This window comes from Taeniopygia guttata, chromosome 23 (assembly GCF_048771995.1).
Source record: "Taeniopygia guttata chromosome 23, bTaeGut7.mat, whole genome shotgun sequence".
NCBI classification, from domain to species: domain Eukaryota; kingdom Metazoa; phylum Chordata; class Aves; order Passeriformes; family Estrildidae; genus Taeniopygia; species Taeniopygia guttata.
Window position 1 is genome coordinate 3153499 of NC_133048.1, and position 24002 is coordinate 3177500.

Below are 24002 nucleotides of genomic sequence, written 5' to 3' on the forward strand. Positions count from 1 at the left end.
AGACTGATCCTACCTTCCTAAGGTGACATCTGCTGGGCTGCTTTCTTATGGGAAAGAGTGGACAAATCCCCTGGTGGAGAAGCTCAGCATCTCTGTGTCTGTTTCTGAAATTTAAAAGAAAATATTTCAGCCACAGAAATTTCACTACTTCTATCACCAACACACGCTGTCTTCTCTATTTCCAAGTGAGGCTGAAGCTGTTGAACTCAATATTAGTGTCAGTGAAAGTCAATAGTTTTGTGTGGGTTTTTTGTGAAAAACCAAAGCAAGGGTGTTGGTTTGTGCTATCTTTATAGAGGTAAATGTGCACAGGCACAGATGTATCACCCAGCTCAGATGATGGCTGTCTGAAACCATCTCATGGCTGGATTAAGCTGCGATTTACTCTGAGGAGGACACAAACTGTCACTGTTCCCAGCTGGCAGCTGGCCGAGGCTGATGGCAGAGCCATCCCGCTGAATGTCAGGGGAAGAATCAAAGAATCCCGGAATGGTTTGAGGTGGAAGGGACCTTAAAGGCCATCCAGTGCCACCCTTGCCATGACAGGGACCCCTCCCACTGTCCCAGGTGCTCCAAGCCCTGTCCAACCCGGCCTTGGGCACTGCCAGGGATCCAGGGGCAGCCACAGCTGCTCTGGGCAGCTCCTTCCTCCTCAGCAGCCGCCAACCCCTCGTCCGGAAGCTGCTCCGAGGGCGATTTGCAGCATTTTCAAATAAATTCTCATCGCTCCGCGCTCAGCCATTCCCACGGGACCCTGGGGAATGTGTGTCCCCGCCGCCTCCCCGGGGCAGGCTCCGTGCCACACGAACACCGCGCGGAGCGTCCCGGGGCAGGCGGCGGCGGGGCCGGGCCTGCCCCTCAGGGGACCCGACCCGCCGCGACCCCTGAGCGGGACCGGGCATGCAGAGCCCCGGCTGCCTCCCTGCCCGCTCCGTCTGCCTTCCCCTCATCCCTGACTCCTTCCCTCTCTCCTCCTTCCCCTCATCCCTCCCTCCCTCTCTCCATCCGGGTCACCGACCCCCCTCACACACCCTCAGCTCCCGGGGGAGGGGGGGGACGCGCGCGCAGGCGCGTTCCCGCCGCCACCGCCCCGCCCCGGGACCCGCGGGCGCCGCGCGCGCTCCCGGTGCGCTCCCGGTGCCTCTGACGGACCCTGCGCGCTCCCGCCGCCCCTCACGGACACTGCGCGCTCACGGACCCTGCGCGTCCCCGCCGCCCCTCACGGACACCGCGCGTCCCCGCCGCCCCTCACGGACCCTGCGCGTCCCCGCCGCCCCTCACGGACACCGCGCGTCCCCGCCGCCCCTCACGGACACCGCGCGTCCCCGCCGCCCCGCAGCAGACCCGTCCGCAGGTGAGCAGAGCCGCGGCTCCGCCGGAGCCGCCCCCGGGTCGGGTCGGGCCGGGCCGGGCCGTGCCGCGGGTGCGGGTGGGGAAGTTGTTTTCATCCTCTCTCAGGGCGCGCATCGAGCGTTTGCGGGTTTGAATTCAAGAATATTCGCAGCCAAGGCTCCGGCCAGGGCAGCTCCGTGGGGTCTGCGGGATCAGCCCCAGGGTTTGGGATCGTGGTTTGCGTGGGAAGGCTTAGAGCCCATCCAGTGCCATGGCAGGGACCCCTCCCACTGTCCCAGGCTGCTCCAAGCCCTGGCCAGCCTGGCCTTGGGCACTGCCAGGGATCAGGGCAGCCACAGCTGCTCTGGGCATCCCCACCCTCCCAGGGAAGGATTTTTTCCTGTGTGCTCCCTGTCAGAGCAGATTTAACTGTTCCTGTGGAAATTGCCACGCCGTTCCCAGCCCTGACATTCCTTGAGCGGTGGGATGTGACTGTGAATGAGCTGCTGCTCCAGAGGATGCCGAGGAAAACTCCCCGGTGCTGCCTGTGCCGGTGAAGAGCTACAGCTCCCCATGGCAGGAGCTGCTTTGCTTTCATGTCAGATGATTTTTAGCCTTCCATGAAGTTGGGGAGTTTGTTTATAAGCATTTCCCTGTCAGCTGGTATTTGAATGATAAGCAGGTGTTAATGCTCAGAGAAAGGACTTAGTGAAAGGTCTGATCCCAGTGGCTTTAGTTCTTGGGATCCTCTAAATTGTGTTGTTTAATCTGAAATCTATGAGGAAGTAAGTGATAATCCAATAGTTTGCTAATAAGTATTGTAATGACATTGCTTACAATTCTATTGCTGTTAATACTATGATAAATAAATACTATGTAATAACTTAGATTTGCATATCTCCATTCACATCAAACTATTTATAAATAGGAATCTCTCACCTTTCCAAAGAGCTAAGTGAAGAAATTCCCTTTTTCCTAAAGCAGAGCAGTTTGGCTGTTGCATTGATAATCACATTCCTGTACCTGTCAAGTTTGGAGTGTCCATCTTCTGATTTTGATGCTTTCTAATAATTGCACAGTAAATAGTTGTAGCCAATCTGTTCAAATAACACTTCTCACAGGGCTTTTACTCACTGTACTTCTTAATTAATATTCATACCTGGGTCTCACCCGTCTCATCCTGATTTCAGGGGGCTGTTGGAGATTTTTGCCTTGCTCAGTCATCAGGTGTTTTGAACTGATTTGGGTGAAGTAATGAAGAATCAGTTATCTGAGAAAAGAAATAGAATTAACCATGAAGTTTATGATTAAAAACAACAGAACTGTGATGAAATCTTAATTTAAAAAATAAATACAAAATAATTGCAGTAGCTTCTATAGCCTCAACTTGACCAAATCTCCAGTTGCTTTCTGTGTTCCTCACTCCATGTTTGATTCACCATTCATCCAAGTATTTGAGTTTACTTTCCAAACTCTCCTTTTCTTTCTTTCTGCCAGTGCTGCTCACTCCTTGTTGGAGGCCTGCCTGTCCTTTGGGCTGTCAGAAAAGCAGGTGCTGGGAGCAGTGCTTGTGGCTTGGGTGGTTTGATCCCTCAGGAATGTGGGATCAAAACCAGGCCAAGGCTGGAATGTTGCTCTCAGTGCACCAGAGCTTGGCTGGATGTGGGTGTCTGTCCTGGTGCTGTTTGAATGGGCCCAGATCTCCTCAGAGCCAGATGGTGCCTTTTGTTTTCACCATGCTGGCACATTTTTGTTCCTTTTCTCTTCCCTCCTTGCATGAATCAGCAAGCACAAGAACTGAGGTTTCCACCAGCTGCCTGTTCTCCCAAATCTCCATCCTTCCTGCCATGCTGGGCAGCAGAATTGAGATCTCCAGGTGTGTGCATGGGTTTGGGATGGTGTGACTGGGGCGTCACTGTCATTAACCCAGTTAATCCCCCCTCATTAGGCAAATATTCAAGTGAGATCGTTGCCAATGAAATATCATGTATTTGCTACCTTCTTTTAGTGTTGTGTCACAAATGATCACTCTTTCCAAACCCAGATCTGATGCAGTTACCTGTTTTTCTCTAGCAGTGTGCTCACCTCAGGAGTTTTGCAGGGATGGGTGGTAGAACGTCTACTCCAGTAAAATCTTTTCTATTGTATAAAAAATACTCTCCCTGATGTTTTTTATTTAGTCTCTTGCTTCTTTGCATTTTTTGTCTTCCTTGATGTGTCTACTCTTGTAAGTACTCCTACCTATGGGAAGGGTGTAGGAAAAGGACATTTCCTTACATCAGGAGATTTTAGATTTTGGAGAGATTATTTAACTTTGTCCACGTGCTCTCATTGATGAAATAAAGTTATTTTTTCAGATACCAGAGGACTGCTCTGATTACCCAGGAAATGGTTTTAATTATTAAACAAGAAAATGTTGCTCACTGTAAAGTGTGTCATGGAGAAAATCGTCTAGAGCAGTGCTGTCATTTTGGATTCCTGTCAGAGTAAAGGGAGGAGAAATTGCAGTTTCTTGATGGGGTGACTTTATCTTCCTTTTGATGGAGCAGCAGAGTCCTCCCTCCATCCTCAGCAGGGGCACGTGGTGCTGCTGATTCGTGAGGGACAGAAAAAATTCCGTGTGGATTCCTGTTCTTTGTGAAATGATTTGCCTGTACCAGTGTGGGCAGGAAGCTGTGGTATCCTCACATCTGGCTCTGGGTTTTTGGCTGGCAGGGCCTTGCTGGAAGCTGGCACCTGAGGAGCTGCTGGGGGGGAAGGATGCTCAGGGATTCCATGAAGTCCTGGAGCGACAGCCAGTCAGACCTGTACAGCAGCGACCAGGAGGAGGAGGAGCAGATGATTTTTGGAGAAAATGAAGAGGATTTGGAAGAGATGATGGATTTCAGTGACTTGCCTACCTCACTCTTTGCTTGCAGTGTTCACGAGGCCGTGTTCGAGGTACAGGAGGAGAAGGTAAGGGGGAAGGAGTGTGAGGTGTTCTCAGTGTTCCATTGAACATTTTTGTGTCATACACTGGATTTTCAGTGTATTTGTGCACATTATAATTGAGGGGAAAAAATCTGTATGAGGCCTCTTGTGGATCAGAGAGCTGGTAAATTAATTGAATTTCATAATTGAAAATTATTAATTGGATTTCAGAACCATGAAATCGATTTTCGTGACAGTGCAGTGCATCTGCAGCACTGAGCAGCTCTCACTAGGTGGCACTTGGTGTGTTCCGAGTTTTTGGGCTCATTCACATCAGTTTGCTCTTGGGATTCACATGTAACCAGTGAGACAAAGCTGTGCTGCCCCGAGTGTGGATTTACAAGCAGGGAGGGAGGTGTGGAATGTGCAGGTTGAGGTGATTCAGGAAATGGATGGGATTTGGAAGAGGAGAGTAAAGGAAAATACCTTGTCATGGAGTGCGAATGTTCATTTTGCACCTGGAGAATGTTTGTTCTTTCCAGGAAAGGTTTGAAGCACTTTTCACAGTCTATGATGAGCAGGTGACATTCCAGCTGTTCAAGAGCTTCAGGAGGGTGAGGATAAACTTCAGCAACCCCGAGGCAGCAGCACGAGCTCGGATAGAGCTGCACGAGACCGAGTTCAGTGGGAAAAAGCTGAAGCTCTACTTTGCACAGGTACCGTGGGACACAGAGACCTTGTACCTCTGTCCTGGTTCCTTTATTCCTCCTTTGCCCATGAGTTTCATTTGGGGGAAATATCTGAAATCATCTAGTGTTCTACACAATAGCTGTGTCAAAATTTTAAAGTACAGTTTTGGTTTTCGTCTTGAGCTGAGATTGGCTGGGAGAGTCTGTGTGCAGTGACCAAACCAGACACACAGAGTGGCTGAAACAAAATAAGAGGGTCCCAAATTCTCTTTGTAAGAAATGCTTTGTCCCTGTTGCATTGGCACAGGTCCTGCAGCAGCCCCAGCATGGGTTCTGAGCTGTAGCAGTTCCCTGAGGTGTTGTACAAAGAGCTGAACCCATTTTGTTTTTTAAAGCTAGGCTGAATTAAGTGCAGGGCATGGATGTGCATGAGTGGGGAAATAAACCAAATAAAAGGGAATTAATATTTGTGCTCTCTGTCTCCTGGCTTTGCCTGCAGGTGTCCGGTGAAACTGGGGACAAGTCCTACCTCCTTCCTCCACAACCTGTGAAACAGTTCCTGATTTCTCCCCCTGCCTCTCCCCCAGTGGGGTGGAAACAGAGTGAAGATGCAACTCCTCTGATCAATTATGACCTGCTCTGTGCTGTCTCCAAGCTGGGGCCAGGTAGGGACAGTCACCTGCTTTTGTTTGGTTCTTCCCTTCAAAAGTGGTTATTGAGTGTCCTTTCCTGTGAGAAGAAACTGAGTATCTTTTATGTGATGTTTCTTACTTGAATGAAATGATCCATCAGTTTCTTTACTTAATTATTGAATTGATTGAAAGTGTAGCACAGGACTGGACTGTGAGGGAGTGGCTCCATCACACCCATATATTGAATTTTGTCAGAGCCTCAGGATTAAGGAATGAACAATCAGAGAAATGAGAAGTTCAGTCTCTTGCAGACGAGCAGCTCCAGCTATTAAGGATGTCTGGATGCCAATATAGACTTTTTGGGTTTAATCATCAACTTCTTTCTAAGCCTTCCTGGGAAATGTGGTGTTTGCTTTCTGTGAAAAGCATGAAATGGGGAGGCTTGATGTGCTCAAATGCTGTTGTAGCTTTTAATTTACAAATGTCACAGAAATATATGATGTCGCTTAGAAATGTGTTTGCTGCTTGTGTTCTGATGTCTTCCTGGGAGTTTTCTACATCCCTCCCTTCCTCTAAATGTCAATTAAAAGATTGATTGTATTCAAAGTGTGCTGCAACTGCTACAGGGACTGTTCTAAGGCATTTCAGAGGTTTGGTGAAGAGTGGATGTTGAGTACATTAAAGATGGGGTGGGAATTAATGATTATTTGGTTGTGCTGTTGCAGTTATTAAGGTGTTTTTGAGCTAAATGCTTTTCCTTGGGGGTTTTTCTAACCTGCCTCTCGCTGGCTGCTCCCAGGGGAGAAGTACGAGCTGCACGCAGGGACAGACTCCACTCCCAGCGTGGTTGTGCACGTGTGTGAGAGTGAGACGGAGGAGGAGGAGGAGATCAAGAACCCCAGACAGAAGATCCTGCAGACGCGGCGCCCAGACCCGCCCCCCACCATCCTGAGTGACTCCAAAGCCTTCGAGTGTGCCCTGGAGGTGGGGGGGACAATGCCCTGTTAGGGCTGAGCTGCTCCACGTGGTACCAACTCCAGGCACCCGGCGAGTCCATGTGTTGCTGTCTGTGCTGCTGCTATAGGTCACAACAGATCTGACTTGTAGTTGTCTCTCATGTTCAAGATTTTGGATGCCAATGCTCTGAAAAGCACTTTAATTTTAGGGACTAGTCCCCCCCGAGTGTAGCAAATCCACCTGACTTGAAATAGTGACAATTAGGGAGTCTGACTGTGTTTTGGTTTTTTAAGATGTTGCCCTTTGCTCTCTGTTGTACAGTGTGATGTTCCAAGTGCTGAAATAATCTCCTCCTGTCACGAGTGGGTTCCAGCAAGTTCCTTGTACAGCAGTTAAAAGCTGATCTGTCCAACAGCTTCCAGTTAATCTAGTGTTAAACACAAGTGAAATGCACTCTCTATGCTCAGATTCCTTTCCAGCTGAGGTGAGGGTTAACCTTTGCTTTTCTCAGAAATACCAGCTGTGTGTTTGTAGTTTGACATGAGGAACAAATACACTGAGGAGCTGAATTCAGGGGGGTTGGTGACTGCAGGAGGAGAATACCAGAGGAAGAACCTCAGAGTTTTTCACCAACACTCCTGCTGTGGTGTCTGTGGTGGTGCACTGACCCCTGATTAGGAGCTAATGACAGTGGTAGAGTGAAATGTGGATCCAGCTGTTAAGTGTGGTGTGTGTGATCCTCTCTGACAATCCGGGGATGTTTATTCCTCTCCAGTCCTTGGGACGGCCTCCACCTCTGAATAAATCCAGTGACTGTTATGTCCTGGTAGGACCTAAAACATCCAAGGGTTAATTGTTAACTTCTCCAGTCTGTTTTGTATTTTCAAAGACAATCAGTTGCCTGGCTTAGCCAGTTTTTATGCAGTTTCAGCCCTTGTTTGCTGTTTTTCATGAAGACTTTCTCTGTGTGGCCTCCTGTGTGTCTGACAGAGCATCTGCTGTTTCTGAGACCAGGATGCATCTTTTAGAATACAGATCTTTGATTTTGTGATCTTGTGTTAAGTGTTTTAGTAGGAGGAAAATATGCCTTCATATAACAACACCTGTTCCTATGCTTTTATGCTATTTTATAGTCAAACTTTTTTAGTCTAGACAGATTCTTCTTTTTTTCTATTTAAAAAGATAAAATGATTTGTGATCAAACCAGGCTGCTGATGTTCCTGTGTAGAAATCATTCTGAAATTCAGATTTTTCAGGTTCATTTCAGTGTTTCAGTTGTACCTGATGTGCTTCTTGAACTTCCGGAAGCGTTTTCACTTGACTGACAGCAGGGGGAAAAGGAATGGGCAGGGATTCTCATGGATGTGGAAGTTTTCAACTCCGTTTTGTGCCTGCTCAGGATCCCTCCTGCCACCAGCTTCAAAGTGGGATCCTGCAGGCAGGTCCTTGCTCCAGAGACGGGAATAGGACAGAGTAAAAAGGAAGGGAAATGGGGTTTGTCCATCTATCACAGGTGTGATATTTATGTATTTCTTCAGCTACTGAAATCACTCCAAGCCCAGCTTCACTGTCGCACTGTTCCATGGAATTAAAACAAAGGTAAAAAACCCAACAAAAACCTGTGTTATCCAGCAGGCTTATGGATTTTTGAAATTCCAGAAGTCCGGGTTGGATTCTCTGTGGTGTTTCTATTTTTTAAATTATTTCATTTCTACCCCAGTGTAGAAGTTGCTGTAAGTAGGAGTAAGTGGAAAACCTTCAGAAACTATTTTATAAGGAGAATCAAGTGTGATGTTGTTGATGTATAAATGTGTAAAATGTGAAACAACATTCCAGCACTTTCCATTGTGTAAAGACACTTCAAATAAAACAATGCAGTGCCATTCACACTTGGGATTTGGACTGTGCTCCATGCAGGACCAGGTGCATAGTGAGATGTGTGATGGTGGTGTCCGCTGGAATGGGCAGATGGGATGGGGACTCCGTGTGCCTCGGAGCTGGGGGTGGCAGGGACCCACGGGAGAGATGTGGGATACTTGCAGGGACCACTCTGGGTGGGAAGGAGGAGCCAAACAGAGGCTTCAAAGCTTAAATTAAGCCATTGATCAATATCAGAAGTGATGCTGCTCCATTCCATGGTGACAAAAACTACTCAAGGGTGGCAGCCTGCCTTGAAAATGAAGCTGGAGCTTGCTTTACTCCCTCCATGCCATGATTCAGTACCCCCCACCAGAACCTGCTTCTTCTAATCACTGACTGCTGGTAAGGACTATTTTTAGCAGCAATCTTGCACAGAGGCACCAACTCAGCCCTTTCTGAGCTTGCACTTTGTATAAATAAATACCCCAAATTCCTTTAAAATGTTCTCCTTGAGCAGCAGCTGAAACATGTGGTGTTTCTTTGTGTTCTGGAGTTATGGAAGTACTTTGGTTTTATAATAGAGAACCTGTGATTGCAGCTCCTCATTCTGCCTTGTCACAGAACTGCTTCCCCTAGACAGACCCTGTGCATAAAATTCCAATTGCTTAATTTATTCCCTGAAAGGTTTCATTTCCATTTTTGTCTGGGTTTGGATTAGGGATACTTTTGAGCCCAGAATAGAAGGCTGGCTTGTGAATCTTACTGGGTTTTGTTTATGTGCTCCACTCAGTGTAAAACTCACTAGGAGAGATTGCTGGTGTGGAAAGAGAACCCAGCCAAGCTTCATCCCCTTGGAGAAAATGCAGAGCAAGATAAAAGACTTCTCCTCCTGTAGGTACTGACCCTGAGATGTGAGTGAGTGTGACACAGCTGTCCCTGCTATCACTCACAGTTCCAGGGAGGGTCACTGGGTCTGATTGCTCCATAAAACAAGAGCAGGGCCTAGAAAGTAGAAAACACTGTGTTTTAGATGTTACCTAATGTGTTAAAATCCTGCTCTGAACCATGCACTGTACTGTAATTTTGGCATGCTCAGGCTTGTAGAGGGAATGTTTGATTCCCCTGGTGAAGGGAACATATTCCAACCATCATCAGCATTGGGGTGAGGCAGTGGGAAAGACATTCTGGCAGTCTGGTTTGCTCTTACATAAAACATAAAAATAACCAATTCCCGTCCTCTGTGGCTCTGTGCTGGGATCACAGGCACAGGAGCAGGGACTGGGAGGGCAGCCAGGCTGAGCTGTGCCCTCCTGCTGGGAAGGTCACCTCAGCTCCCTTCATCCCTCCCAGGGGGGTCTGGTAATTATTTCTGAGCCTGTGGGTGCATGGAGGGCCTGATTTCACAATAAATTCCAAACTCAATGAATTTTTAGTTGGCCTTGATATCTGCTGTGATACCTGTTCCCTCTTTGTTCTCACTGAGCCACTCCAGGCTCTGCTGTGCCCTGCCAAGTGCAGGCAAACTGCAGATTAACCAGCAGAGCTGGGAGCTGAGCTGCTGTTCTAGGAGGAGTCCAAACCTGCTTCATGGTAAATTCAGTGAGACTCCACACCTTGTAAGGCTGGGTCACTTCCTAGGGGTTGGTAATGCTGTAGTAAGCCTGGAGTTAATTCAGAGCTATGTTTTGTCCTTTGATGTCAATTGGCTTCATCGGGTTTTTATGGGGCATCCCAGAGTCTCCTTTGGTCTTCCTTTAATGGGATAAGCTCAGGGTTGGCGCCTGCAAATTGGGTCGCTGATGTTGACAGCAGAGTTTTATAGTAACAGTGTATAAGCATTTATTTATACATTATACAAATGTATTTATACATTTAATAGTGTATAAACCTGGTGTGTGGTTCTTAATTTAGGACCTGGTGAGGGACAAACCCTTGGGGAAAGTCCCACCCTCCCTCTCTGCTGTCATGGAGGCTTTGGGAACTCACATTTGCTTTCGCTTGGGCTGCCCGACAGTCACAGGGGCTGCTGCTTCCCTTCCTGTACTACTTAAATTGAGTTATTAATTATTTTTATTAACTTACATTCATACCTCTTCCCAGTAATGGTTGCTGAGTGTTCAAAGAAGCCTCTTCTACTCTCTAGAGATACAGCCCAGGGAAGGTTTGTGGCTGGAAAACCACTCCTGTTCCCGGGAGAGCCTCGTGCTCCTGCTTGTTTATGCAGGATGGGACAGTCATAGTAAGGAAATCAATCAAATGAAATGTATTCCCTTGGAATGATTGGTGAGTAATCCCTGCTGGGAATTCAGTCTCTGGTTTTAAGGAGCTGCATGGGCTTCAGTGGGACTGAGGTGGAAGTGACTAATGTGGGTTGTTGTAGCTGTACAAAACATTTGCTAAATAATTGGATCTGGAAACTCTGGTTTCTGGTGAAAAAGCCTCAGTGGTTGTGTTCTGTGGGTTCTGTGTAGAAATCAGCCTATGGTAGACACCAATGTGAAGCATGAGCTGTGTTAAGGGCACAAATGTTTCTGGAGGAGGAAAGGGAGAACTGTAAGGTAAGGAAGGACCCCATTTTTCAGCCCAGCTGGACTCTGTTCTTCCCAAGAAATCCACTGCAAATGTTTATGGACCATCAGGACCACCCTGTTGCTGCTGTCCATACGGAGGTGGGATTCTGTAAGGAGCAGACTTTCTCCTGTTTCAGGTTGCATTATAAGGGAGGTGGGTGATGTGGCTCTGGCTGCAGCTGGGGCAGCTGGAATGGAGAATGGGGGCAAACATCTGCACAGCAGTTCGACCACCCTAAACCACAAATGGAGCCTGAATGAGGCTGTGGCTTGTTCCTGTGGTTTTCTGGTTTCCCAAGGGAGCAGCATCAGGCCCAGGCAGGGGACAGATCCCTTTCTAAAGTGCGATGTCCACAGGAAAAATCCAGACAGGGACAGTGGTCACACTCCTCTGGAGGATAAAGCCAACGAAGTACAGGTTAAAAGTGAGGACTCCTTTCCAGTTTGATCCTTTTGATTCCACTGTCGAGTGGACAAAACCACTCATTCTGTCTTTGGGCTGGATGTGCTTGGGATCCTTCTCCTGAAGAGCCTGGGAGACCTTTGGGCATCGAAGAACTGCAGAAACTGGGCTGCTCCCAAAGCTTGGCAACACTCGCTGTGAGACGGGGGCGTTATCCCAGACTCCTCCATCCCCCCAGCCGCTGCCCGGCGGGGTCGGGGGCACCCGCAGCCCCGCACGGGCCCGGGGAGGCGGCGCCGGGCCGGGCTGGGCGGCCCCGGGGAGGCACCTGCGGCGGCGGGGCTGTGCCGGGGCTCCGGCCGCACGGGCATCGGGCTCCCCGCGGCAGCAGCGGGGCTGGGCCGGGCTGGGCTCGGCAGCTCCGGGCTGGGGAAGGGGCGGGAGCGCCGGCGGGGGCAGCCCCGCAGCCCCGGCGGGCGGACGGAGCCGGGAGCCGCTGCGGCAGCGCCGGAGCCCCGAGCCCGCAGCATCCTCCGTGAGTAGCGCCGGCTGAGGGTCGGGTGTAGGAACCGCTCGCGAGTGGGGAAAATTGTAACCTTTCTGCCCCAAAGCTCTGTCCCTTTCTGCCCCAAACCTCTGTTCCTTTCCGCCGCCGGTCCAAGCAGCGCGGTTACTCCGGGTTTGTGTGCGAGGCACTGTGAATGAACCACGGGAAACGCGAGTTCTTTATCGGTACCTCTAAACCAGAAAGAAATAGAGAGCAGATGTCCTCGCACGGTTTTCTGTTCAACTGGTGCTTGAGCAGTTGTTCCATTAATTGAGAGCCGTAAGGGACGGGACCGGGACTGCTCTGGCGCGGTTTCCTCCCCGGAGAAAGGGAAGCCCGCGCGGTTGTTGTAAGCTCATTCCATCGCCGGCGGTGTCCTTTCATCGCTGGGGACGCTGAATCTCTTGTCCTGACTTATTCAACCCTGGCACTATAAATATGGGTTTGTTGGTGGCTATTTGTTTGTGGCTTTGGGTTTTTGTTTTTGGTGGGTTTTTTTTGGTTTTGGTGGGTTTTTTTGGGGTTTGTTTTTTTTTGTTTTTATACTTTTTTCCTGAGAAAATCTGCTGAGCAGCGTGCTGGAAAGAGCTGGCAGAGTAATATTTAACAGGAAAAGAACTCGAAAGCTCAGAGCATTGTTACAGTTCACTGAGTGTCTCCAGCACAGAACAAAACTACACTGCTTGCTTTATTTGGGAACACACTGAAGCTGCTGACAGGTTTAAATGGTGATTTCTGGTTTTTCCTGGTAATTAATGTATTTAATGCCCGGGGAAGTCCTTGCTAAAGGAAGCGTAGCTTTTGTAAACAGCTTTCACTGATGGGATGCATTGTGCTGTGTGGCAGGAGGGGTTGATTTAGTGATTACAAACCATGAGACACAGGCAGAGCAGAGACCAGTGACTTCAGAGTCTGACAGAGTTATTGTCCCTCTGTGGGTACCAGATTGGGGCACTGAGGGTTTGCCAAGGGGTTCTGGTGGCGAAAGGCTGCAAGTGTGAGGTGTCAGCTGCTGAGTGTGTCTTCAGGGCTCTGCAGAGGGGGAAGGAGCCTCACTGATTCAACAAGTTGGCATAGGCAAGAACTCCTGGGACTGCCTCTGTGCTGCTGTGTGCAGTGAGAGGAGCTGCATTTCTGCGTTGATCCTTTGTACTGTGTACAGAATTTTTTATATATAGAATCACAGAACAGGTTGGGCTTGAAAAGACCTTGAAGCCCATCCATTGCCACCCCTGCCATGACAGGGATACTTTTCACTGTCCCAGGCTGCTCCAAGCCTGTCCAGCCTGGCCTTGGGCACTGCCAGGGATCCAGGGGCAGCCACAGCTGCTCTGGGCACCCTGTGCCAGGGCCCCATCACCCTCACAATGAAGAAGTTTTTCCCAATATCCCATCTAACCCTGCCTCTGGCAGTGGGAAGCCATTTCCCCTTCTGCTGCCTGCATAAAAAGCCCCTCTCTCTCGTTTTTATAAGACCCTTTAATTGCTGGCTTTAAAGAAAATCTAACTGGGCAATGTGCAGTTCACAGCCTGGTTTAGACACTGCTCCTGGACAAGTCAGTGACAAAAGTCTACCAAGTTTATATTTCCAGGCATGGCTTTAGAAATGAGGGTGTTCCTTTTGGGAGTCCTGTTGTCACTTCCTGTCACCTGTGGGAGCTGAGGGGGGTTTAGTGCCTCTCAATAAACCAGGCAGGTAAAATTACTGCGGGGTTTTTAGCTGGTGCTGCTACTGCCCAGAGCTGCCTACTGTTTGTGCCACTGTCTCTGTCTTGGCAAGGCAAAGAACTGCTTTTAATGTGTGTTTTAGCAGCAGCTTAACCCGGGCAGCTCATGCCAGAACCTGAGAAAATGCTTATGTAAAGGTGCTGCCCTGACATGGGGGCACTCAGGCTCACACAGGGAGGGTTGTTTGCCTCAGGCCTCTTTGAACTTGGGCTTTTCTTTCCTTCTTCCTCCCTCTTTGGAGCCTCTCAAGGTAAACCCAGGCATGTTCAGGTCTCACTGAAGGACGCTGTGTTTTTATTACTCTCTGAAATCACAGCTTGCCTCCATCCCTGGCAGTGTTCCCGGGGTGCTGGGAAGGTGAGGGCAGGAACAAGCCAGCAAACCCCACCTTTTCCCAGGTGAAAGCACTGAATCTGTGTCCTCCTAACCAGCACCTGCCTTCCCTGGCAGGGAGCTGCCTCTCCGAGCCCAGCCATCCTGGAAAAACCCTCAAACAACCCCCTCTGTTCCCCGTGGCCCCCCTGCTGTAATTGCAGGTGCTGCTGACAGGTGAGCTCTGATCCCCATCTCCTCACAAACAAACCCAGCCCAGCAGGGCAGGGGCAGCAGGGAGGCTTTAGAAAAGGGGGCACTGCTCCCACTCGCCAGAACAACCTATCCCCTGTATCTGCCAAGGTGTTTGAAATGGAAACCTGCCCAGAGCTGAACTTTATGGAAACATTTCCAGCTCCATAATGTGGGGATGCAAAAATAACCAGCAGTGTGGAGAGTGAGGGTGAATGAGAGGCTCTGAGAGCCCAGGCAGGTGTGTGTGCACAGGGGGAAGTGCAGCCCTGTGTCATAGACAAAGAATGTCCTGTGATTACTTGTATCAAAGTCCACTTCTTCTCCCCTGCTGAAAGGCTTTTATCCAGCACTCCTGATTTTCCAAATGTTTTTTCTGAACAGAGTAGGATCCAGGCTGAAAATCAGTAGGTTCCCATGGATCTGCTGGGTTTTGCTGTGTCTTTCATGCAGCAGAGGCTTGGTCAGGTGTAACCTGCTGATTCACAGGCAGGAATGGAGCTGGGACTCCCAGGTAAGAGCAGGACCAGCACCTTCCACCCTGGCTGGAGACACAGACCTTGCAGCTCTTGACTTGCTATACAAAGCAGAAAAATCCCAACCTGCTGCAGTTTTCAAACTGCACCTGAGATTGTGCAGCCTGCTGGATAAATTAATCCCTTTCATAAACAGGTGGTTTCACTATGACAATAAAAATTCTTTGGGTCTGAGTGACTCATGCACAAACAGCTCCCCATTCCCAAGGTGGTTTGACCCAGAGGGAAGGCATGAAGAATGAATATTTCATGGCTTAATATTAAAATATCCAGCCTTATTTATTTGGAGTTGTTATTTTGGTAGCCAGAGGAAGGAAAAAGGGCTTCTGCAGGTGTGGCTTTTGCACTGCCCTAGTCAGGAGCCACAAGGTGAGAGCTGGATGTGGCTTTTTCTGAATTATGCCCATAGTCAGAACACTTGATCAGCTTTTCATGAAGAGTCTCTTGAGCCTCTGCTGCCACTGGTAAAACCTTTTTCCATATGGGAGGATGGGTGGGGAGACAGGAACAGCTGTCCCTGAGCTCTGGTGCATCCCAGGTCCCTCTGAGGTGTGTGTGAACCCTGTGCTGGACAATAGGGCTGGGCAGAGCCTAAACACAAAATATTTCAGCTGATGCTCATGTTGCTGAATTAACTTGGCCTTGGCTAAACAAAGGAATCATTCACTCACAGGAGAATGACCCAGTTACAGGCAAAGTTATTTTGGTTTTTAGATTAAAACAAGAAGACCAAACTTTTAACTTGAGGGGATTGAAGTATTTGAAGAGTGGCCCTTGCAGTTGTGATCCTGCATGCCAGTCAGACACCAACCACTTCCCTTCCTGCTGCTTCCTGACCCCTCTCATTCCTCACTGACCTGCTCTGCAGGTTTTTAATTGGTATTAATTTTTATTACCAACTCACTTCCACTGAATTATTTCTGGCTATTGTTTATCTCGTGCTGTGTAAAATTAAAGTTACCATGCCACACAATATCCCAGGGGAGCACCAGAGTTGTACTGAGCAGCATCTGAAGTGGGAAACTCAGTTCCATATCAAGTGCTGAAGAATAATTTACTTTTCAAGGAGCAGTTGGAGTGTCTCAGCTCTGGGACTGGGAGCTGAGCTGGTTCCAGAGGGCTCTTTGAAGTGGTGCTCACACCCCTCTCGGGCTGAAGGAGCCCTTTAATGGCTCGGGTTTCCAGGGACACTTGGAAAACCCTTTTAAAACCAGCAAACATCCCGGCTGCTCTTTCCAGATCCACAGTTTTACCCACCAAAACACAGGCATGTTTTCAGCTGTGCCCTTGGAAGTTCATCCGCTTCCAATAACAGACCTGAGCTGACACTGGGCTGAACTCACAACCTCCTGCCACAGCCACGTTGCAATATCCCTGTTCAGGGGCTGGTGTTTGTCCTGACACCTTTGGAGCTCCAAGTTAAGGGGTTAAATGGTTTTTCTTCTCCATGATAGATGAACGAAGCTCCTCTAAATTCGGTTTTATAATGGAGTTTTTAAACCTTTCTGTGATCAGTTTTTCCCTTCCCTCAAGACATTGCTAAATTCTGAATGCAGAATCCTTCACACTCTTTTGCTCAGTGATCTGATTCTCAACCAGAGGTGATAATCTAAAATCTCAAAGCATTTGAAATACATTGTTGTGTTCATATCTTATTTTATCCTATTAACACTGACCAGGGGATATTTTAGCTGGTGGAGCAAGATTGTACCAAAATTTCCACCGTACCAATTTTGAATTTCCATTCCTTTAGCAGGGCCAGGTTTCCATCATAATGAAAATATTAAGAATTCCAGTTTAGTGAACCTGCACTTGGCAGGCTCTGAGCCTTTGCTGGGCAGTTGCCTAATTAGCACTGTGAAATTATGGTTAATATTTTAGGAATACACTCCTCTTTTTCCCCTCTGCAGCCCACTCAAGATGACGACGGCCACGCCACTGACCAATAACACTCAGCTCTCAGTGAATGTGACCACAAAGTCTCAAGAACAAAATCTCTATCAAAGTAAGGAAAGGAGTGGGATGGTGGCTTTTTTTTTTTTGGTTTTAAGTGGACTTTGAACTTATCAAACTTCAAACACTACAACGACAACTTTGTAAATATGGCTTTTTTCCCTTCCTGCTTCTCTCCCAGGTTCTGGAGCAATAATTGCTGCCATCGTGGTGGGGGTAATTATTATTTTCACAGTGGTTCTGCTCATCCTGAAAACATACAACAGGTATGTGGCCATGTCAAACCAGGATGAACCAAAGTCCCTGCTCTCAGCTAGCAGAGCATTTCAGGGTTTGCTGCTGAAAATTTCCAGGAGAATCTAAGCACTGAAGTGCTGATTGCAGTGTACTGACTCTCAGTGTCAGTGCTCTGATTGGAGCACAGGAAGCACAAAGAGCTCCTTGATGGAGACTGCATGGTGAGAGGTCTTTTTAGGGATTCCTGGTGATGCAGGGAAGGTCTGATTGTGCACCAAGACTGCCACAGGGAGAGCTTGATTCAGAGCTCACATACTCTGGGAGGACTTTTGGTGTCTTTGGGATGAAATCCTGGCTTGGTTTGCATGGGTTGTGTGGGAATCTCCCCAAAACTTACCCTGGGAGAGGAGAGGAGAGACCACCCCACGTGCCAATTCCCCTTTTACCTTTGCCAGGCGCATGCGAGTGCGGCGGGAGCTGGAACCCAAAGCCTCCAAGCTGGCAGTGCCACCTCCCGTGGGGCACAGCAGCCACAGCCTGGCCCAGCAGCCCTCGGTGACCTTCATCCCTGTGGACATCCACCTGCAGAGCAGGTAACTGGGAACTCCCTGCCAGAGAAGAGATGGAATTGTTATCCCAAGGACCTGGGACTCCTCAGCAGAGCAGCACTGGGAACTGCAAGCAGCTGTTATTCTCTCTGTAAACTGAAATGAACCCTGGGTTCTTTCTTTGGGAGGAAAAACCAGAGGTCTGGACACTTTTCCTACGACTGAAATAACAGGTGAAGGTCTAGGAATCATCAGGATGGCAGTGAGGCCCATCCTGGATAAACCAGGAAGAGAAGATGCCCAGGTTTTGTGGAGCTTCTGCTTCCTCAGAGACTTTGAACACTCTCTGCTCTGCTGATGAACTGGAGGAGAAGTCTGGACATGCCCCAAAGTCAGTTTGGACCCGAGTTTGTTACAAGTTACATGCAAGAGGTTTGTGGCTTATTTTATACTGATGGGTAGTACAGGAGGTATCAAAATTATATTTATCTTCACTCATACTTCATGTTTCTAAGCTCACATATGTACAGGTTGAGGAAAAAAAAAAGTTACTTCTTATTTTCAAGTATTTTTAAACTCTTTCTATAAACTCTGTAACTCTCAATTTCCGAAGGAGCTCGGTGTCTGAGGGGTTTCACTCTCAGTTCAGGTTCATGGCTGGAGCTGGCTTAGAATGCTTTGTCTTACGCAAAATCTGAGTTCTTTAACCAAAAAAAAATAAGCATGGAAATAGAAAAAAATCAGCTTGGGAGGCTCTGTGCAGCCCCAGTGTGCCACTCACCCTGCAAGGTTTTGTTCTCTGGTGCAGCCCAACTATTTTTAGCCTTTTTTATTCTCGAAACCAACCCAAAGTGAGGTTGTTTTGTGAGTGTGAGGGCTGGGGGTGTGCAGCAGTGGCACAAAGGAATTCCCAGGGACACTCACAGCCCACGGGTGGGAACACAGAGACCATTGTCAGACACTGACTGCCAGATTGTCTGAGATTTTCTAGTTCATGCTTTTTTCCAATAAGCTTGGATCTCTTGAGCAGGTCAGTTTGACTAACTGGTAATTTTTATTGTGCAGAAACTAAATTCAATTACTTTGCAATATTCTTTTTTGGCTGAAACTGGAGCACGGTTTGGATTCCAAACCAAATATTGAGACAGCTGTTTGTGAAGTTTCTGAATCTCCTTGTAAATATTTCTCTTGTCCTGGTTCTCTACCTTACTTTTTGTGGCAGGGAAGATTGATTTAATAATTCAGAAGGGATAGCAGATGCACATCTAATTTTTTTCAAAAAAAAAAATAAATATCTCATTAAAAAAAAAAAATTTTTCTGTTTCTGTCTCTGGACGTTCTCTGAGCAGTTCCATGGGATCAAAATCAAGATTTCTGGGAAAGATAAGCCCATCTTACTGCTGGTTTTGGTTGGGTTTTTTTTTTGTTTTTTTTTTGTTTTTTTTTTGTTTTTTTTTTTTTAACATCCCTAGCCAGACCTACTTGTGGCAAATTTTGTTTACGTTCCATTTGCTTCATTTCCAGCCAACACAGTTCACAAGCAGAGTAAGCAGAACTACTGCAAGCAGTTCCAGTTTCACAGAATTACTCTTATTGGCAGCAGAACTGGCTGTTGGGACACACCAGCATTGCTCCAGCTGAAAAATTCAAATACCAATAAAATTTGCCTCACATTGGCACCTCCTGGGAGGCCCCACAATCCATCCTGGCAGCAAAACCCTGAGCTCACACTGAGCAAGCAAAACCACCTTCTCAAGGAACAAAAATCCCTGTTCTGTGCCATTTGCTGTGGATTTGAGCTTTCCAGGAACAATCCCACACTCTCCTGCCCTGGTAACATCAGCTGCCTCATGGCTGATCCACCCTGTCCTGACTTGGCCCCCAGCTTCCACTTCCAAACACACAAATTTTGGGAAGCTCCCCTTCAGCTGGCCCTGTCCTGCAAGAATCAACGGTTGGTTTTTTCCTCCTAAAAGTTCTACAGGATCTTCAGCAGGTCGGATCCTCCAGCTGGAATTTCACTGATCCAGATACTCTGGTAAAATGTTTAATATTTCACTGCTGGGTAAGTCCTGACCCCAAAACTCAGCTCTCCCCCCTTATTTCCATCCCCTTATCCCAGCAAAGAGCCCGGAGCTCCACCTAGTGTCCTCCTGCCTTCCCACGGGTTCTAATTCTAATTTTGTGCTCAACAAAAACATAAAGCAATTCCAGCTTCAGCTGTCACCTTTACTAAACTCCCTCATCCCAGAGCTGCTGAGCAGCCGAGTCAAGCACTGCTCCAAGCTTGGCCGTGCAAGGCTCAGATTGTTACAACTCCAAGCAAATAAAATATGGTAATTTCCCTTGGGTTTTATTCCTGAGTCCCACAGCCAATTTATTTCCCAAGAATGCATCTGTAACTCAGCCCAGAAGGAGGCACACAGAGATCAGTGACCTACACCAGTCCCACCAGTTTGTCCAGAGTGGGATGGCGTGGAGAGCCCATGACTTGTCTTCAGGACAAGAAAGGCAAGGAGCTGCTGGAGGGGGACCAGGGGAGGCCACAGAGATGGTTTGGGGTTTGGAGCATCTCCCTGATGAGGAGAGACTGCAGGAGCTGGGCCTGGCCAGTCTGGAGAAGGGAAGGCTGAGAGGGGATCCCACAGATCCATAAAATATCCCCAGGGGGTGTCAGAGGATGGTGCCAAACTCTGTTCAGGGACAGGACAAGAAGCAACGGCCATAAAATTAAACACAACAGGTTCCACCTCAACTCGAGGAAGAACTTCTTTCCATGAGGGTGGCAGAGCCCTGGAACAGCTGCCCAGGGAGGGCTGGAGTCTCCCTCTGTGGGGACACCCCAAACCCACCTGAATGTGTTCCTGTACCACCTGCTCCAGGTGACCCCGCCTGGGCAGGGCTTGGGCTGGGACATCTCCAGAGCTCCTTTCCTATCCTAAATATTCTGGGATTCTGTGACTTCTTCAGAGCCCTGTCTCCTGCCCAGGAACCCCTGTTATGCCGGGACGGAGCCGAGGGGCCGTTGCCGAGGGGCTGCGCCCTCACAGCCCTGCCCAGCCCCGCCGCCATCCCTGAGGGAGCCGCGGCCGTGAGGGCACCTGAAATCTCGCGAGACACCGACCTCGGCAATAGCCGCAGGGGCCAACATCTCGCGAGAGCGCCACTCGCTTGACGCGCTCACCCGCGAGCAGCTGCGCTCTCTCATTGGCCGGCCTCCCGCGCTCCCGCCCATCCTCCACCAATCAGCAGGCGGCGGAGGGAGAGACCCTGCGCAGCGCGCGCCTGGCCCCGCCCACCTTCCCCCCCCACACACCCCGGCACGGCTGAGGGGGCGCGCGGTGCACGCCGGGACGGCAGCGCGCGCCGCGGCCGGGAGGAGGCGGAGGAGCCAAGATGGACGCCGGGTTCTTCCGCGTAAGTGCCGGCCCGGGGAGCCCTGAGGGGCGGCCGGGCGGCGCGGCGGCACCGCCGGGGCACGGCGGCACCGCCCGGCACCGCCCGGCCCCGCTGCCGGCCCGCGCTGGAGCCGCGCTGCCCCGCGCGGCGCCGCCGTGCCCCCCCCGCCCCCGCCCTGCGCAGGCTCCTCGCCGCGGAGAAAATGGCGGCGGGAAGAGGCCGCGGCGGCGCGGCCCGGGCGGGACTCGGCGCGGGGGGATCGAGCGGCTCCGGGCCGCACTCGGCACGGGGGCATCGAGCGGCTCCGCGGGGATCGAGCGGCTCCGGGCACCGGGGGAAGCTCCGCGGGCGCGCCCCCGGGGCTGCGCTCCCCGGCCAGGCTCCTCACGGGGCCCTGAGCGGCCTCGGCCACGGAGGTCCCGACCCACGCGGGGCCGTGTCACCGCTGCGGCCCACGAGCCGCGGGGGAGGAGAAGGGGCCGAAGGGCTCTGAGGCGTTTGCGCTGTCCACGGTCTTTAGTGGCCAGGTTCAAAGCAAATAAACAACCCTGCTCCTATTTTTAATTATTTTTTTTAGAGGTAATTAAATGTATTTATACGGAAAAGAAGTTAGGATGTATTCATAAATTTGTATTTTACTTTTAATCCTTGAGTGTCTTCCTAGTCTTACAGCTGTGCTGCATTTTCTGCAGAGACCGTGAAACCTACATAGAGGCTATTTCTTTTCTGCTTTTTCCTCCATTGTTTGAAATGACCTTATTTTGGGGGTTTCCATGATAATGTTTGAGAACCAATCTAAATTTCAAGGTTCATTTATTTGTTCAGCCCATATTATTTTCATTTCCTGCTGCTAGGATGCTTTTAAAGCAAGGCAGAACAGATAACCCTTCCCTTAGTTCAGTTCTGTGTTCATGGACTGACTTGAGAAAAATAATTGCAGATTAAATCTGCACATGTTCTAATACAGTTGAAGTTAAAAGGTTCACAAATCAGGTAGTTGTGATTGACAGCAGGATTACTGGGGCTGAAAACTCTGCATTAGAAATCTAATATTCTTTTAAACTGGCCCGTGGAAGGTGGCATTTTATAAAAACCAAAGCAGCATGGCACTGAAATGGGGCTGTGAACAGTTTTATTCCAGGTTCAGGGGGAACCAAATGTGAAATGACAGAAATGCAGCAGAGCAGCAATTTGGATTCCCCATACCAAGCAACCTCCTATTTATAATTCTGTCAGTTCTTCACATTTTTGTGAAATTTCAGTGCAAACTTCTTTTGTCTGTCTTTAAATTCCTGTAGCCCCCTTGCTCTGTCCTGTTTGGTTCCCTTTGCTGTTTGCCACATGTTATCAACAAGAAACTTCCTTTCAGTTTCCTTTCTGGGTTGTGAAATCATTTTTAAAAACCCCAAAAGATCATTCAGTTGTTGAGTGAGCTGACAAGTATTGTGGTGTTTTTGTGAGCCACACAGCAGACTGCAAATACTGTAAAGAGTTTTAATCCCTGGAGGTGCCTGTGCCACAGTCAGACTTTAGGATTTCCATGTTCTGGAATAGCAAATGGGAATATCAGTGGATTGATACCTTTAAATAACTGATGACTTTGCTATGTGTTACATTGGTAATTCCAAGTGCTTTCTGACCAAAGTGAACTTCAAATTTGGAAGTTTCTCTTCTTTATTACCATTTAATTCCTCGACAATTCATATTTTTGCTTGCACTGAACCCTGTTCTTCCATGAAGAATTACCTGTATAATATTCCCTGGTTTCCATCGGTGCTTTCCAGACTAAACTTCCCCAGCTGTGGGTTTATCCTCAGTCATGAGCAGCCCATCAGGGCCTGGATGCAGCCCTCCATCTCCTCTAATCCTGCCTGGTTCTGTTTAATTTCTGCCAGTAAATTTGCCAGAACTGGACTTCCAGGCCTTTCCCTCCATACTGAATTAACCTACAGCTCCTGTCCATGGAAGTGGAGCCAGCTGGTGAACTTTTAACAGAGCAGGATCAATAAAATGAATTCTTTGTACTTCCCTTTGCCTCAGAGAAGCTTCCCAAAGGTCTCAGAGGTGTCACTGTAAGCAAACAGCACATTTTTGTTGCTGGACAGAGGAAAAACACTTTATTTCTTTTATAAAGGAAGTAATAAAGCCTTTTCCTGGCAGTTTGATGCTGCTACTACTTTAATTTGTGGGCAGTGCCAGAGGGGGTTTTGATTGAGGTGTCACTGTGGGGCTCAGGCGCTGCTCACCCAAAATCCTCAGCCCTTGGTAAGAGCTCAAATTGAAAAGCTCCTGGAAAGGAATAATTGACAAAAAACCAGATTGGCTTCACTGGTGCACTGTGCAGACATGTGGGACAATAATCCGTGGAGGTGGTTGAAGGGCCTGCAGGCTGAAACTGTTGTTTGCTGTGCTCCAGGGAACCAGTGCAGAGCAGGACAATCGCTTCAGCAACAAGCAGAAGAAGCTGTTGAAGCAGTTGAAGTTTGCAGAATGCTTAGAAAAGAAGGTAAGTGGGATGGGGGAATGGGGAGTCAAACTCACCAGTTTTCAGTGGATTCGCTGGGTATCAGGTGGAGCAGAGGAATGTGAGGAATGTCTTCCCTTTTAAAACCATACTGGAGGATATTTGGGATATCCTCTTGAGCATCAAATGGAGCAGTGACATCAGTGATCTGCCTGATGTACTAAATACCACCAGCAGGCTTTTGTGTAACATACAGCTTCAGAAGAAGTCAGCTTTCCAGCAAGTACTGGTTAATTTGAAATTCTAAGCATCCTTAAATGCAGCCCCCCAAATTGCTGGAGTCTGGTAGGGGAAGTGGTGAGCCTGGATCAAGACTTCCTTATCATTCAGTTTCAATTCATTTAATTTCATCATTTACTTGGGAGTGACCAATAAATCCTACACAACACCAGTTTCACTTTGGTTTCCCCCTCTCTCCTCCTGCTGGTACTTTATATTAGAGTTTACTAGAAACAATGTTTTGACTTCTGTTATTATCTCTAGGTTCTAATTTTAGCTGTTCAAGAGAGGGAAGTCTATATTAGGAGAGAAATAAAAGAGTATCCAAAGGTGTGCTTTGATCAAAATGTAACCTCTGTTGAACACCAGCAGAGTGATTTGAAACAAAACTAGG

General features: G+C 48.7%; 3 protein-coding genes across 8 annotated transcripts in view; all 3 read left to right on the forward strand.

Moving 5' to 3' along the window:
• Positions 1-1120: 1120 nt before the first annotated feature.
• RCAN3 (RCAN family member 3) lies at positions 1121-8409 on the forward strand. Of its 2 annotated transcripts, XM_072918037.1 has the most exons (6): positions 1121-1354; positions 3118-3208; positions 4048-4287; positions 4785-4958; positions 5431-5596; positions 6363-8409. In XM_072918037.1, exons 3-6 carry the CDS (start codon positions 4093-4095, stop codon positions 6569-6571), a joined length of 744 nt encoding a protein of 247 aa, XP_072774138.1. In that variant the 5' UTR covers positions 1121-1354; positions 3118-3208; positions 4048-4092; the 3' UTR covers positions 6572-8409. The 2 variants fall into 2 exon arrangements, with proteins under 2 accessions (XP_072774138.1, XP_002193123.3); XM_002193087.7 differs by lacking the exon at positions 3118-3208 and having other exon boundaries at positions 1123-1354.
• Positions 8410-11660: 3251 nt separating this feature from the next.
• On the forward strand, positions 11661-18187 carry NCMAP (non-compact myelin associated protein). The gene is made up of 4 exons (XM_030290260.4): positions 11661-11888; positions 16639-16733; positions 16863-16947; positions 17374-18187. The coding sequence occupies exons 2-4, from the start codon at positions 16649-16651 to the stop codon at positions 17513-17515; spliced, it is 312 nt and encodes a 103-aa protein (XP_030146120.2). The 5' UTR covers positions 11661-11888; positions 16639-16648; the 3' UTR covers positions 17516-18187.
• A 2543-nt stretch (positions 18188-20730) lies between these two features.
• SRRM1 (serine and arginine repetitive matrix 1) overlaps positions 20731-24002 on the forward strand; it is a 16989-nt gene continuing 13717 nt past the window's right edge. For all 5 annotated transcript variants that reach the window (XM_030290261.4, XM_032752498.3, XM_030290263.4 and 2 more), the window contains exons 1-2: positions 20731-20883; positions 23282-23371. In XM_030290261.4, coding sequence (XP_030146121.2) covers positions 20863-20883; positions 23282-23371 — 111 coding nt within the window. In that variant the 5' untranslated portion in view covers positions 20731-20862. The remainder of the gene's footprint in view (positions 20884-23281; positions 23372-24002) is intronic.